The sequence below is a fragment of the Cyprinus carpio genome, chromosome B14 (assembly GCF_018340385.1).
Source record: "Cyprinus carpio isolate SPL01 chromosome B14, ASM1834038v1, whole genome shotgun sequence".
NCBI lineage: Eukaryota > Metazoa > Chordata > Actinopteri > Cypriniformes > Cyprinidae > Cyprinus > Cyprinus carpio.
In genome coordinates, this window is record NC_056610.1 from 8,448,209 (window position 1) to 8,464,093 (window position 15,885).

Consider the following 15,885-nt stretch of genomic DNA (forward strand, 5'->3'; position numbering starts at 1 on the left):
CCGGAGGTTGTTGTGTCTGATGCTCTGCAGAGAGAGAAAGTGAAAAAGAGAAAAATTACAGTCAACTCTCAACCTACTCTCAAATGCAACTCTCGGCACACAGCGAGCTTCATGCTAATGTATAGAAAAAGGCCCATGTATAGAACAGAAAATGCAACAATATGGTTCACGTGATGAACAAACTTTCAAGCAATAAGCATACGGCCTACTAGTAACATAATTACCAGAAAACACCCTTAACACCCCTGACATAACACATCTGAACATTTTAAGTCTCTATAGGTGAATTATGATATTACAGAAAGTGTTAAGATGGTTATAAATATGATAAAGTTTAGTTTAAAAATATCCTAAATTCATTTGTATTAGTTTGGATGCATTTTGGTCTCTAGGTCAGTCAGTCAGACTTGTCTTTTTTATGAAAAACATCTGCAACTGTACTACAAACAAGTGATACAATTTCTAAAATTAAGCATTTAGAGACCAAATGACTTTTTAAATTGACAAATTGACAAAGGAAGATTTTATTTCAAAGAATGTGGTGATTAAAGTTATCTAAGTTATGTTTTTCCAGTTATATTTAGTATAGTTGCAATTTGATACTTTCATACTGGTGATTTATGATTCTGTGCAATTGTAAGTATTTTGTAACACTTTAGTACAAGGACCAATTCTCACCATTAACTAGTTGCCTATTAAAATGCCTATTATTAATATATTGGCAGTTTATTAGTACTTATAAAGCACATATTCCGCATGACCGTATTCTACTGTGCATCCATAATCCTATAAATAATAAAGAATTAATTTCTTCTCAAAATTGTGAAACACACCGTTTGTTATTGTCTGCTTGAGACAAATCATTTGTATGAATCATCCCAACTTTCAAACAAACCTAGAAATCTATTCACACTCTGTACATGTAAAAAAAAGTACCAAACGTTTAAGAGACTAAACATGAGACTGATACATGGCATTTTTGAATAAGCTTTTTGATGTACCTTGTTTGAGTAAAGTAGAATATATGCCACTTCATGAGTTAATTATTGATTAGTTAAAGTATTGAAAAATTACTTTAATGGAGTACTAACTTGAACTGAACACTTGTTTCTATTTATTTTACATGACCAAGACAAAAATCACGTTTTGCGCTTTAATATTGCATGTGGACCTTCAACCTCCCCTCTTATCCAAAAAAAAGTATTAAAAAAAATATTAAAGATCTAACAAATTGCACCCCACCATTTTTTTTTATAAGTTTCACTTGCAACAGTCGATAAATAAATTTAATTGTATAAAAATAATGGTGTTTCAAAATGATACCCTCATAAAAGTGCTATTTTTATTGCAGTCCCATATAAATATAAATAATATGGGGGTACCATGGTTAAATTGATGGTATTAAATGATTTTTAATATCCAAAGATCCTTTCCATTGCACAAAAGTACATAGTATACATTCAGTACCTTGCAAATCAACATACAGTGTAAATCTGTCATGCATGTTTCATCTATTATTTAACTGATTTTTCAACTGTACGGTACACCTTATATTGAGGGAAAAAAGGAGGAGATGTGTCTAAAAACTTCTACAGCTGTACTGATTTTAATAAATGGGATTTAAAATAGAATTTCATAAATGTTACTCACACATACATTCATGCTGTGTTTTTGAATGTTCTTTTTGTGGTGGAAAGGAACTGATTGGGTAATGAAAATCAGATATCAGTAGTTGAAAGTACCTGGATGACATACTACTATCTGCAATATTTTGAAGTATGCATACAAATGACAATTTACTATGAGGCCTTGGGAGAGGATTCATAAATGACACGGAAGCAACACAAGTTACACTGTAGGTCACATGAAACATATAGAACATCCCCAATCAAACATACCTGAAAAACCTAACAAATGTCTAAACAATGGCTTGAAAATGACAAGCAGGTGTGTTTGCAGGACAGTGGCCCTCCAGGACTGGAGTTGTCCATCCCTGATATAGAACATTATACTTTTTACTGCTCACAAACTAAGTTGTAGTACTTTGACAATATGCAATTTTCCAAGTAGAAAGCTGACTATAGCAAACAGCTAGCCCTCTTGAAAACAATGTGAATTTAGACACATTTTACAACATGTAAATTTGAGCTTGTATAGCTTTTTGTGTTCACATACTTACAGTATGTGTGTATAAGCTTATGTTTTAGGTCTAAGAGAGTGTTTATACAGTAAAACTGTATAAAATCCATTTGAAAAGGATAGTTGTACCGTAGCTGTCAGCTAAATTAAAAAGCAGAAAAAGTGGTGTGGACATCCAGTATATCAAATAAAATGACTAAAAAATAATTCATGGATGATAAATAAATATTTTACAATCTTGCAATATTTCTGTTGTTAAGACAGTCCTGTTGTCTTTTTGTTTATTATTTAGCGATTACTAAATTAACTAAATTTACTGAAATTAGCTGAATTTATAAAACATTACATGAATTAAAATCACTGAAAATGCCTCTAAGTGCCGTCTGAAATTTTCATCTAAAATAAGCATTTTTATCAGGCACTTATGTTTAAGTTTGGTAATTTTACTCTAATGGCAATGTATAGGTCCTTTTATACCATAAATATTGGAGCCTGATAAAAAAATGTTCATTTTAGAAGAAATTTTCAGACGGCACGGAACTCTTCAAATATACATAACTTTTAATCTTTTGTGTGATCATGAGCATTTGATTGTGTGTTAAAATGCAGCAGGAATATTTTGAGAGTTTTTTTTATTTATTTTTAGAAACAAATCTTGCTGAAATCATGATCATTCAGAAGTTCTTAGTTTAATGGAATTCTCAGTTATGTGTCATTTAGACACAAATGAGTCAACAGTTGTCAAGCAGAAAGAGTATAGAGCTACAAAATGAATGTGAATGTGATGAGAAATGTCAGATTGAGATCTGTTTCTCATTTTGTATCTTTTGTGTTTTTACTTTCATGTTTTCATCATTTATTTTCAAAACTATGTATTGTTGCACAATAAAAAAAATTAATTTTAATAAATATACTTGTCTAATTTTATATAAAAAAAAATAAGTGAGGTAAAAAATGTATTCTGTAGTTTTGTGATTCTGCTTTCATGTTTTCATAATTATTTTCAAAGCAAGACAATGTATTGTTGTACAATACACAAATAAATGTAAAAAAATATTTTTAATGAATATATCAATGCATTTTAGTAAAACATAGGTGGGGCAAAAAAATTATTTTATTTTGAAGTGTGTTTTTTTTAAGTCAAGTCAAAATGTATTTCTATAGCACATTTAAAAACAACAGAGTTGCACCAAAGTGCTGTACAACAAAACACAGTATATAAAAAGCATATAATAGGAAACGTGCATCATTTGAAAAATAAAAACATTAAAAAATAGAATCAGAGCAATATGACATCAAACCTTTTAACTGACATTAATCAAAAGCCAGAGAAAACAAATAAGATTTGAGAACAGATTTAAAACTGGCTAGTGAAGAAGCAAATCTCACATTTACAGGCAAACTATTCCAAAGTTTAGGAACTGCAGCTGAAAAAGCCCGACCACCATTGGTTTCACAGCGACAATGTGGGACAGTTAAGAGAAGCTGATTACTGACATAATGCTCTTTGAGGAGAGTAAGGAATCAGAAGGACAATAATGTATTTTGGTGCAAGACCAGATAAAGCCTTATACACAAAAACAGCTATTTTAAAATCAATTCTAAACTTTACAGGAAGCCAGTGTAAAGATGCTAAAATTAGAGAAATGTGAAATGTGGCAGAAACTGTATCAATTTAGCAACTGATCTCAGATGGAAGAAACTGCACTTTACCACTGTGCTAAATTGTTTCTCAAAGTTGAGTAACAAATCAAATGTAACCCCAAGATTTTTTACATAAGGTTGAACACTGGCAGAGAGAGTAAATGAAAAACAGATGAAGATCTAGAGTGGCCTAAAATCAGAATTCCGCTTTTGCTTTCGTTTAATTGGAAAAAATTTTAGCCATCCCACATTTTATCTCCTCTAAACAGTCATGGAGCACATCCAAAGAATCACTACTGTCAGTTTATGCTGGAAGATAGAACTGTGTTTCATCAGCAGAGCAGTGGTAGAGCTTATATTTCCTCAAAATGGCACCCAAGGGAAGCATGTAAATTTAAAAGAGAAAATGGCCTAAAATGGACCCTTGGGGCACACCACATGACAAGGGAGCTGACAAACTTCCCAATGCTCACTGAGAAGGTTCTGTCTTTGAGGTAAGAGGCCAACCACCGCAGAGCGACACCCTGAATAGCCGCCACCTTTTCCAACCGATGTAACAGCATACTGTGATCAGTTGTATCAAATGATGTGCTTAAATCCAATAAAACAAGCACTGCATATGAACCAGTATTGAGAACTTGCAAAAGGTCATTGCTAACCTTCAACAATGCAGTTTTCCGTCCTGCGCAGTGATCTAATACCAGACTGAAACATCTAAAACACTGGACATACTGATATAGGAATTCAACGACGATAAACAGCTCTCTCTAATAGTTTTGATATAAAAGGCAACTTAGAAATAAGTCTGAAATTACTGAGGATAGATGGATCAAGATGAGGTCTCTTGAGCAGAGGGTGAACCACAGCATGTTTAAAACTAGCTGGTACAACTCCATTTGCTAAAGAACTCTTAATGATGGCTGTTACAGCTGGACTCAAGGTCACAAACACTTCCTTGAAAAGACGAGCTGAGATGAAATCATACTTACAGCTGGAGGATTTAGCCTTAAAAATAATATCAGCTAGCTGTACAGAGGAAATTGGATGAAAACGAGTTAACAAATTTGTTGGTGAATAGCTCAATGGGGGATCATATGTTGATGGCTTAATAGAAGCCTTGATATCCAATGCTTTATTGTCAAAATTAAAAAAAAAAAAGTTCTCATAGGTTTCCCGAGATGGATCAAGAGAAAGTTGCAGGTAAGGGATTTAGCACCAAATCAATTGTCTTAAACAGTATCTTCAGTTTGGAGAGGAATCCAGACTTAGCCTCTTTAACTTACTTTTGGTAGCTAATTAAGCATGCAATCAGACACTCATATGAGACTTGGAGTCTGTCTATTTTCCATTTTTGTGTTTAATTTTATTGTTTTTGTGTTTAATATGTGGATATCTTTGCATGAGTTGTTATGTATATGTTAGTTTTTTATAAATGCATTGTCAGGTTCACTTTTGATTAGAATAACAACTTCAGTTTCTATTATCCACTCTCTGGTGTTTATGTTTTTACTCATGGACATCTGATTTCGATAAACTGAACAGAAATGAACCAGAGCACCAGACCTCAAATGTTCACACATTAGCAATAACTCAACTGAAAAGTTTGATTAGTTGGGTTTATATATTTGTATTATCTTGCCTAAAATGATTCCCTTTACCTGACTGATTTTATTATTAAAATATATAAATAAAATATATAACATATAATTTTATTTGAAATTTGTTCATCTTTTGTGTTAAATTTAGCAGCAGGCCTACGGAATGAAATTATGCTGTAATTAATTTTTTTTTACAAATTATTTATGATATTTTCACAATTCAACGAAAAGTTGAATTTTCAGTTCAGCGCTACTGGCCTACACTGCTGAAAGTCCCCAATAATCACAAATGATCTCTGACACACACAACAGGAATAAGAATAAGAATCGTAATTGATGGAATTTGAACCGGAACATTTCTGGAAGTAAGGTAAGTTGAGAATTTAATGGTTGATTCTACTTGCTGCAAAAACTAAAATATAATAATTGCTGTCAACTGTTAATTTCCATTAAAATACTGAGTTAACTAGAATACTCCTCACCATTCATCAAAGTAAGCTAATCAAAACTAACCAGCAGTCAGCTACGAGCTAATCTAACTATCAGTAATCATTTCACTAGCTATTGTTGAGGAAAAAATATATTATACATAAAATTATACTCTATATATAATTTTGGTCTGAACTTGGTTTGGACCAAGCAATTGAACCAAGTGCAAAAGCACCCTTAAATTATTCATAACCATTATATATGCATATATGGTATCGTGCATGTATGTCAGTCATACACATATAGTTTTTGTTCCATAATTTATGTTCCTGTCAGACATTTAAACAAGAACTTCATATTAGCATGAAGTTCTTCCTTGATTTAGCAGCTTGTACAACCATAAACCATAATGTGACTCAGTCAAGTCAAAACTGTTTGGTTGAGACTCGTTCAAGTGTGAGTCAATTTGTTTGTAACCAGCTGTTTTGTTTTGATTTTCCATTTTAATGCAGCTGTGATCCACCTCAATACCAGCATGTGTGCACCTCCTCCACAAAACAAAAGTTCTGCTTCCAGCGAGGAAGTTGGACAATCAGCTTAAAATCCACATTATAGAAAAAGACCATAGACTAATTTAAAAGGAAGCTAGGTCTGACTAAAAGACCTGCAGAAGTAAATGTTTTAGTGCAGTCTCTGATATTCAAATGATGTGGTTCACAGTCTTGTTTTAACAGAAAAACAGTGAGTAAGAATTCTGTTCAGAATTTTGCTTAGTGTCATCTTATGATGGAAATATAACAACAGAAACTGACTCATAACTTGAAATATTCTGTCTATTTTAGCTATAGGTTATCTTTGATCAACGTTAGGGTCTTTCCCCACATTTAAGTAAAGATTCATGGTTTTTATGAAAATTCACACAGTTTTTGAGTTTTAGAAATTCAGCTTTATGTAGCAATTCAAAGAAAACATTGCAATGTCAAATGTGACGGATTGTGTGTTGCGGTCGATTAAACTGTTAGAATATATGAAGGTACATTTTCCTTCAATGGAAATATTGAGTATCCCTTTAAACGTAAACAAAATGTTCTCAAATTTCTTTCCTCAAACACTCAGACTCAATTTCCACTGCAACTCTTTATTTTTGTATGCAAATACTGCATAAGAATTTGGGACTTTTGTGATGTTAGTCATCATAAATGGTTAAAGTAAAGAAAAAGAAGTTAAAATGGAAAATTGTTCTTGTGTGTTTGATCTTGCAAAAGAAAAAACAGACTTTGAACAAAAAAAAAAAAAACTTGCAAAAACAAAGGTCTATTGTATGTTATGACTAACTAACATTTGACATTAAATACTTAAGGAGTTGTACCGCAGTCAGTCATAATGTTCTAAATTTATTTTTAACACAAAAATATTATGCATGCAGCCTTTATGTTTTAGATATATTTATCAATTTTCCCCCCACTAATATAGACAAACATAATTAAAAATAAATCTATATGGAAAAAACTGTCTGTCTTTATGTTTGTAAAACAGGTGCTAAAGGATCATATCTCGTAATATAATATCGAAAATTGGCATTTTTATAGTGTGAATCATTGTCAGTATATTCTTGCGTTTTACACCATCAGCCACAGATCTGTATCATCTCTGCTCACATACACAACAAAGTCAACATGAAACAAACAACATTCACAAGCCTTTCTGTCAGATGGCATGTTTCCAAGTGAATGTTTACAATGAAGAGAAAATACATTAATGTATCAATTATGAAATGATTGGATAGAGAAAGAAACTTCTTTGTGTGTTAAAAATGGGAAAAGGAGAATGTATTAAACATATAAATAGGATTCAGATTTCATGTAGTTTGTTTTTTTTCAGGCCCGCACAGAATCTGCAGATTTCCACAGAATTGGAATGTTGAAATATTTCAGCTAATTTGATTACACTTGCAGCTGCCAAAAACATTTTGCAATCACTAAAATGTTCAACCCTATAAAGCCTACACTCTAAAAAAAGATGGTTCTTTAAAGGTTCTTTACGTGTAGAACCAGTTCTATTTAGAACCATAGCATCCTGAAGAACCCTTTTAATGCTGAGATGGTTCTTTCTGTCAGAGTTTAGTGTTCTTTATTCCCAACTTTTTGTTTTTCAAATCCGTAACTGTCAAAGCACTTCATTACCGGGTTTATAGAGTTCAGTGATCCAACTACAGACTGTCAACACACTCTCAACAGGTAAATTATTTCATTCTTATATTTAAATACAAATTTAACTTTAATCTAAATTAATAATCTGGTTTTCAAAACAAACATGTTCTTTTCTCTTCATTTTTGATCACATGTAAGCGTGAGCAGCTCTGGCTTAGGATACTCATCTTCTCTACTAAGTAAGTAACAGAGACATTGAATTTATAATCCATATTGTTAGAATTTTTTAAAAATAATTACTTATTTATTACTAACAGAGGCTACACTCTAAAAAAAGATGGCTCATTAGGCCTACTGATTTTCTGGAGTTCCGCTATCTAGCTAACGTTACACAGACTGTCAACACACTCTCAACAGGTAAATGACTTCTTTCTTAAAATGTCTATAACTTTTAATTTTCAAATTACACATAATGATGGACTTACAGGCATCATAGAGGATTATGAAAATACAGTATTTCACTGGAACTTGGTCTTCATTTCACTATTCACTATGTTTTTATTTTGTTTAACTTCTTTAAGTATTTATTTATGTTCAAGGTCAATTGTCATTTATTAATGTATTCTGCTAATAACTGTTATTAGAGCACTGTCATTTTTGGTACAAATTTACATGTCATTAAAAAATAAAAGTACCTAATTGACACGTTGTTGTTGTTGTTGTTTTTATGTAAAACCCTAACAGACACTGCAGGATATTGTAATACCAGGCAGATAGAGGAGTAAAAAACTATATTAATAAATAATATATACAAATAATATTAATAATGATATAAATGTTAATATACTAATATTAATGAAAATAAACTATCATTAAAAATGTTATTTATAACACTATTAAGTTCCTATATAGCATTTTAAATGCATGGTTCTTTATGGAACCATATAAAAAGGGCTCTATTTAGCACTAAAAAGGGTTCTGCTATTGTTACAAGACGATGGATATAATTAAAAGGATGTCGACTTTCAGCTTGAGCTTCACGTTTCTATTGATTTTTATAAAGTAAACATAAGAATAACTTTGATATTGTTTAGTAATATTTCATGAACACTTACTGGACTGAAGCATGCAGCTTAGCTTTACTTGATTATCCAGAAAAATCAGTGAGTGTCAAATATGGCCATCAGGCTTTTGAAGAACGCTTATTTGTTCATCTCTAAATCATTATTGTATGGTGCCCGTAAGGTGACATGGTCAGTTCACTTAGTTTTGTCGTGGCCACGACATAATAACTCGTGGGAATGTGATAATATGTCGTTATGTTGAGGGAACGCCGTGTTTTTCTCGTGGACACGAGTTTAATGCGTAAACAAACCTGCGTGACCATAGCAACCCGGGATTATCAGAGATGGATTCATTAATATTTTATTTCGAATTGAGAAATTATTATATGATTTATTCTAGAAAATATTTCATTATTAAATTATTATATTAACCATAGGCTTTGGCTGTATTACATGCGGTCGTCAGCAATCAAATCAAGTTTATCATGAATAAATGTTACATAAAGTTACATAATGTTACATAATATAAAATATAAAATACATTTTTATCCATCCTATAGTCTTGTAAGTCCATTAAATGATCATCTTTTCCCGTAATATTTGTATATTATTATTATTATTAGCCTATTATTATTGTTTATATTTTTATATTCGTTTATATTAATTTCTTGCTTCATTTCGATCTCTTTACTTAACATTCTGAATATTTGTGTAAATAATAGCCTACTGTAAATGCTCGACATGCAAATCAAGCTGTGATTATGCAGACTGGAATTTTTGCTGGAATGCATTTTAAATTTAACATATATTTCATTTTATTTTGGCTAATTAATAAACCATAATTATAAATACTGTTTCGTTGAGGAATTAATCATTCATGCAGTTTTGTTTGTAAATGAAAACACAACAGCTCATTTATCATCACACATGGGCATAAATGCAATCATAAAGACAAAACTTTATTGGCATAATTGTCAGATAAATGATAAATAAGCGTGTTGTGTTTTCAATTACAAATGAAACTGCGTGAATGATTAATTCCTCAATGAAACACTATAATATTTATAATTATGGTCTATTAATTAGCCAAAATAAAATGAAATATATGTTAAATTATTTCATTTCATTCCAGCATTTTCATTCCAGCAAAAGTTCAAGTCAGCATTGCAATAGTAGGCTATTATTTACAAAAGTATTCAGAACGTTAAGTAAATAGATTGAAATGAATGGAAAAAATTATATTAACGAATATAAAAATATAACCAATAAAAATAGGATAATACTAATAATAATATACAAATATTACGGGAAAAGACATTCAGTTAATGGACTTACAAAACTGTAGGATGGATAAAAATGTTTTTTATATTTTATATTATGCACTTATGTAACATTAATTTATGGTAAACTTCATTTGAATGCTGACAATCACATGTAATACAGCCCGGTAGCCAAGGCCTATGGGTTAATATAATAATTTAATAATGTAATAATTTCTATAATAAATAATTATAATGTCGTGGCCACGACAAAACTAAGTAAACCGACCATGTCACCTTAGGGGCACCGTATTATTGTATTGCACTGAATTATAAGTTTTGATGATCAATCTTAGCATTTCAATACCATCTTTGTAAATACATATTATTGGGAGATGACGACTGACATTTATATCATATTATGTAAGTACCTGGTATACTTTTACCAAACTGCATATTTTTGCTCAGTTTACCATGCATATTTTATCACACATAAAACCCCTCAATAACATAAACACCAAACTGCATATTTTTGCTCAGTTTGAGCCTCTTAATAAAATGCAGCTCTTTTTTTCATATTATATCATACTTTATGAGCCATAAAAGCCTGCTGTATCAATATGATACTCATTAAAAAAACAAAATCAAACTTCTTGTAGATTTTGCCTAAATGTAAAAAAGAAAATAATAATAATAATAATAATAAATTATTATATTATATCATTTGTCAGGCTTAAATTCAATCAGGATTTCTGTATATTCCATCTGGCCCAATCACTGAACCTCACACACTTTCTTTTTTTAGATGGATTTTCATCATCAGCCACAGAAAACACATAGGTGAACTCATTAATTGGAAGATGACATGTTGTCTTGATGTCATGATATCAGTTTCACCTCTAGACCCCCACCCACTAACCCACCCACCCACTTAAACCCAATGCAATCATTGTGCTTTCCAGGTTGAGGAAAATCATTCAGATCTAGACATGACTGGCAGAGGAAAATTTTGAATCATGAAATTTTCACCCAAGGCACAAATTGCCTTCCATGATCTTCGTGAAGGGAGGAATCCCCAGCATGAACCTATCCTGTCCGGGGGTCACCAGGGCTTTCCCCCTATAGGTATGACAACCAACCTCTGCCCACCACTTCCTGTTCAGCGTGGCCTAGGATTAGCTGGCGGTGGGGCTCGTTCACATGCCCAAGTGATCTCATTTCCTGTTCTGTCGTGCTGAGCATTAAGGTCTTTCTAAGTGTGTCATGACACTGTGGAACTGAAGCCACAAGCGGTGTTTTTTAGTATCACTGAGATACTATTGTAGTTTCTATTAAAAGTTTTTATTTGTATGTTTTTGGTTTCCATTTTTGGTTTAGTTAAATTTTGAGTATTGTTTGATGTGTTTTTTTATTCTAATTAATATATTAAATCAGTTTTTATTTGTATAATTTTGCGTTGACATTTAAATTTAGTTTTATTAATTTTATAATTATACTTTTCAGTATCTTTTTATTTTATCTATATAGTTCAATGGTATTTATCTCAGTTTTAGTTTTAGTTATCAAGTTAAATTAAATCTAAATGAAAAATATTGTCTTGGCAACTAACTAAAGTTAAAGTTTTTTTATTTTATTCCAATGTTATTTTTAATTTTTTTTAAAAAATAGTTTTAGTTCTAATAAACAAAAATAACCCTGGCCACAAACAGGTAACACACAGGTGCACTCTTTCTGAAAGCCATATATCTGATGTCATTTAATGCCCTGCATGTTTAGGGTGCAAATATTTCATTTCCAGGTCAATCTATTCTTAAGTACATTAAACTTCCTGTTTTTGTCTATAATCAATATGGTTTGTGTGGGAAGCCACAATGAAAAAAGCACCTTTTCATATCCACTTGCTTGATGATGCCGCACCTAAGTCACACACACACATGTTTCTGGTGCTGATTCAGAATGAGAAGAGGAACTGACAGCGTTTTGTAGTTTCCTGCCAAGTGTGCAGAAAGTCTGGGTCAGGTTCACACACACACATACACACAGAAACACACACACAGCATCCGTACACCCCCACGCACGCGCCTCTCGATTACATCTTCGTCAACTGACTGTTGTGACGAGTGGCCAGTGGAAAAGAAAATTTAATTAGTCATTGTAGAAACTGTGTTCCAATCTCCACAAAGAAGCGATTTTCCAGCGTCCTCAAGGATTCTTATATAAGGTGATTGTGTACCTGTCAACAGTATGACGGACATCAATCCAAGTAGCTTTAGAGAAGTTACAGAAGAAAACTTGCAGCTTAAACATGAAGGCGTCTGTGTGTTTTGTGTTTGCAGTGGTTTGTTGGATCGCAGCGCAGGCAGAGGAGTCGCCAAAGATCCTCACACTCAGTAAAGTGATGAATGAACTCAACAAGATCAACCATGGAATGGTAAGTTGGCTTCTAAAGATCTACAGATGGCTTTTCTTTTTTTTTTTACACATTTGACGTAACATTGACCAATTTTTTAATCTGCTTTTTCTTCTGTTTTTAAAAGATAAAGGACAAAAGCATACGTTTGAACTCACCCACCATCAACGATTTGAAGGTAAGAAATGATTTTTCTTCTCCATTAAATTCACTATTCACTGGATGCCATCGGCGGTCTAATATGACCACACAATTAGACTTGCTTCATAGCGGTTTCTGCATGACTCAGTGATTCGGCCTGCCATAATATAAACACGCTTCTGTCATTATACAGCCCACCTTTCACAGAACAAGTTTCAGTTCAACACAGTTGATTTTCAAACAAACGTGATTTGCAAAAAAAACGTGGGTTGATTCCATACAAATGATCTACATTTCGCTGAATCCATTAATCAGTACAGAAATAACGATTTTTAGTCATGCTTTTCTTGGCAAACACCCTCTTGTTTTGTAATTGCTCTCTTTTTTAGATTAAAAGTCATTTTGTGCAAGTCAGTCAGGAGAAAGTGTGCTTCATTTAGGAGAAATATGATGAGTAATATGACAAGTGCCGAACGGGGAGTGAGAGTTGAGCTGCTAAAACAGATCTGGCCTATTTCTCAGTTGCAGTCTTTTTTTTTCTTCATATTATTATTACAAACATTGCATAGTTGGGTAACACCTTAAGGTGTCCTTGTTACACGTTACATGTACATAACAACAAATTATGCATAATTACACACAAGTAACCCTAAACCAAACCCTAATCCTAACCATATAGTAACCATATAGTAAGTATATGTAGTTAATTGATATTTCTCAGTAATAAGGACACCTTAAAATAAAGCGTAAACCAATAATGGCTTAGTGACACAGAAAAAGTGAGTTTCTGTACACTCACGTCTCATGTACGGAAAACGGTTTGTGTTTTTCTGTGTGGAAAGAAAGTGTTTCCTCATAGTTTCTGTGAAAACTGCTTGAGCACAAGGGAAATTGAGAGTCAAGATGTATAGATTTCTGCATACAATAACAGACAGGAAGAGAAAGAGCTTGTGGCTGGGGAACCGAGAGGCTTTCATGCAGGGTTTGCACAAAAAAACAATCCAATCTGACTACAAAACTCATATAGACATCAATGGCTATCAGGGAACGTTCTCAGAATGTTCTGGCAAGGTTATGACCAAGCGTTCTTCCAGAATGTTTGTTGTGGATATTAAATGTTCATAGGATGTTAAAAGCAAAAATCTTTGCAAATTGCTAAAATGGAACATTCGTACAAATGTTTTAAGAAACTGTAATGTTTAGAGACCATTCAGAAATAATGTTTTTTTAACATTGGTAAAACGTTCTTGTAATTATATGTTATTGTACTGGGTTTATGTTAACAGTTGGCTTTGTTTCTTTACGCAGGACTGCTGTGTTGCATCTGCTCTGGAATGTTTTCGGTCCCAAGTGCTTGACCTGTCAGTCACTGATGCCAAACTAAAGCGGTCACAGAAGATCGTCTTCAACGAGCTTCGCAAATCACTCATTGTGAGTGTGTGTTTATTATGTTTATGGGCAGAGTGAACTGCATGTCAATGCATGCATGATTTTAAATCTAAGAAATGAGAATTGCTCATTTATTTATTTGTTCTTCATTTTAACAGGTGAACAGTGTGTCCACTTGCAAACCTGAAGAGATACAGGTGAGAAACACAAAGCAACCAAAATAACTGCTGCAGATGTATTTTGTGTAAATTGTAATAATGTTGTTGCATACAATTCTGACTTGTGCAATGCTCTGTTTCAGACATCTCAGTGCAAATCATGTGACTCGTACAACAAGGTTGACAGCCCAATATTCGTGCAGAATTTTCTAACTCTTCTGCAAAAGGTTAGTTCAAAGCAATCCTGAATGTCCCTCAACAGTGTGTGTGTGTGTGTATGTAAAGTTAGATTTTCTAAATGCAAAATATATTTGATTATTTTTTCTTTTATTTTTATATTAAATCTGTTTATAAAGAATTGCATAGAGTTATTAATTTATTTATTTGATTTTGGGGTGAAACTCGAGACCAAGTGGCGCTTTTCTTTAACTGTTCATTGTAATGAAAAAGATTCCTCTTAAAGCATAAACAGAGATAAGAAGCCCTGTGTTAACGACCTACTTTTCTTTTTCTAGATCTATGCCAGTCAAGCATAGAGATGAAAGATTGAAGAGACTGTGTGTATAACACTACCTGACCAACCCACAGCAGAGAAGAGGTTCACACGCTCCGCTGCTCCTGCTGTCCTATTTATTGATTATTTATTGAAAGTTTTCTTGTTTGTTTTAAGTAGAAGATCTGTTAAAGTAATCTCCACGTTTCTAGGTACAGGGCAACAGCTATCCGTTATTAATCCCATGTATTTGTTTTGTTATACCGCCACCTTGTGGTGAGAGGCCAGCACTGCCGCCTTCATAACAGCCCCGTTCCTGGAAAGAAGGGTGGTTTCCCTGATGAAGATGAATCCTTATGCAACAACACAAGGCTTTTCGAATAGATTTTTAACTTTATTAAGTACGCTAGGAATTTTATTCTTAATCTTTGTCAGGAAAACCACTCATTCAGATGAAATGTTACCAATGTATTTTTAAAAAGCAGATACACTTATATGTCTCACAGTGAGATGCATATTTTTTGGATGATATTTATTTGACATTAAAATATTTCTTTATGTAAACATTATGGCTGTGATGGTTATTTGAGGTGGACGTTGAATTGTCTGTGTATTTCAGATGTGTTTAGTGCTGTGCAGATGAGACAGAAACATCATGAATGATGAAAGGTGTTTGTTGTCACCGTTAAAAAGGGATATGATTCTTTAGGATCTTAATGAAAAGTCTATAACATCCTTGGTTAAAATTTCTTAATAGTAGTGTATAACAACTCCCTTTTTACCCTGTCAAAACAGCTCTGTTCACAGCAACCCGTTTCGGTGCATGTCCATTTAAATGCTAATGAGCTTTATTCATCCCGCCAGAGATGGGAGGGTCTGTATTACTTACTATTGGAGAAAGCTAATGGCTTATCGTGTGTCCCTTAAAGGGGGCATAACACACACAGTTTCACCCAATCTCATGTTAATCTTGAGGACCTATAGAGTAGTACTGCATCCTTCATATCTCCA

The 15,885-nt window shown here is 32.8% G+C and overlaps 1 protein-coding gene across 2 annotated transcripts; it reads left to right on the forward strand.

The window, feature by feature from the left end:
• The first annotated feature begins 11,006 nt into the window (after nucleotides 1–11,006).
• LOC109093595 lies at nucleotides 11,007–15,438 on the forward strand. Of its 2 annotated transcripts, XM_042737946.1 has the most exons (8): nucleotides 11,007–11,123; nucleotides 11,246–11,408; nucleotides 12,620–12,714; nucleotides 12,821–12,871; nucleotides 14,143–14,265; nucleotides 14,382–14,420; nucleotides 14,525–14,608; nucleotides 14,897–15,438. In XM_042737946.1, exons 2-8 carry the CDS (start codon nucleotides 11,300–11,302, stop codon nucleotides 14,915–14,917), a joined length of 522 nt encoding a protein of 173 aa, XP_042593880.1. In that variant the 5' UTR covers nucleotides 11,007–11,123; nucleotides 11,246–11,299; the 3' UTR covers nucleotides 14,918–15,438. The 2 variants fall into 2 exon arrangements, with proteins under 2 accessions (XP_042593880.1, XP_018962855.1); XM_019107310.2 differs by lacking the exons at nucleotides 11,007–11,123; nucleotides 11,246–11,408 and having other exon boundaries at nucleotides 12,536–12,714.
• Nucleotides 15,439–15,885: the final 447 nt, after the last annotated feature.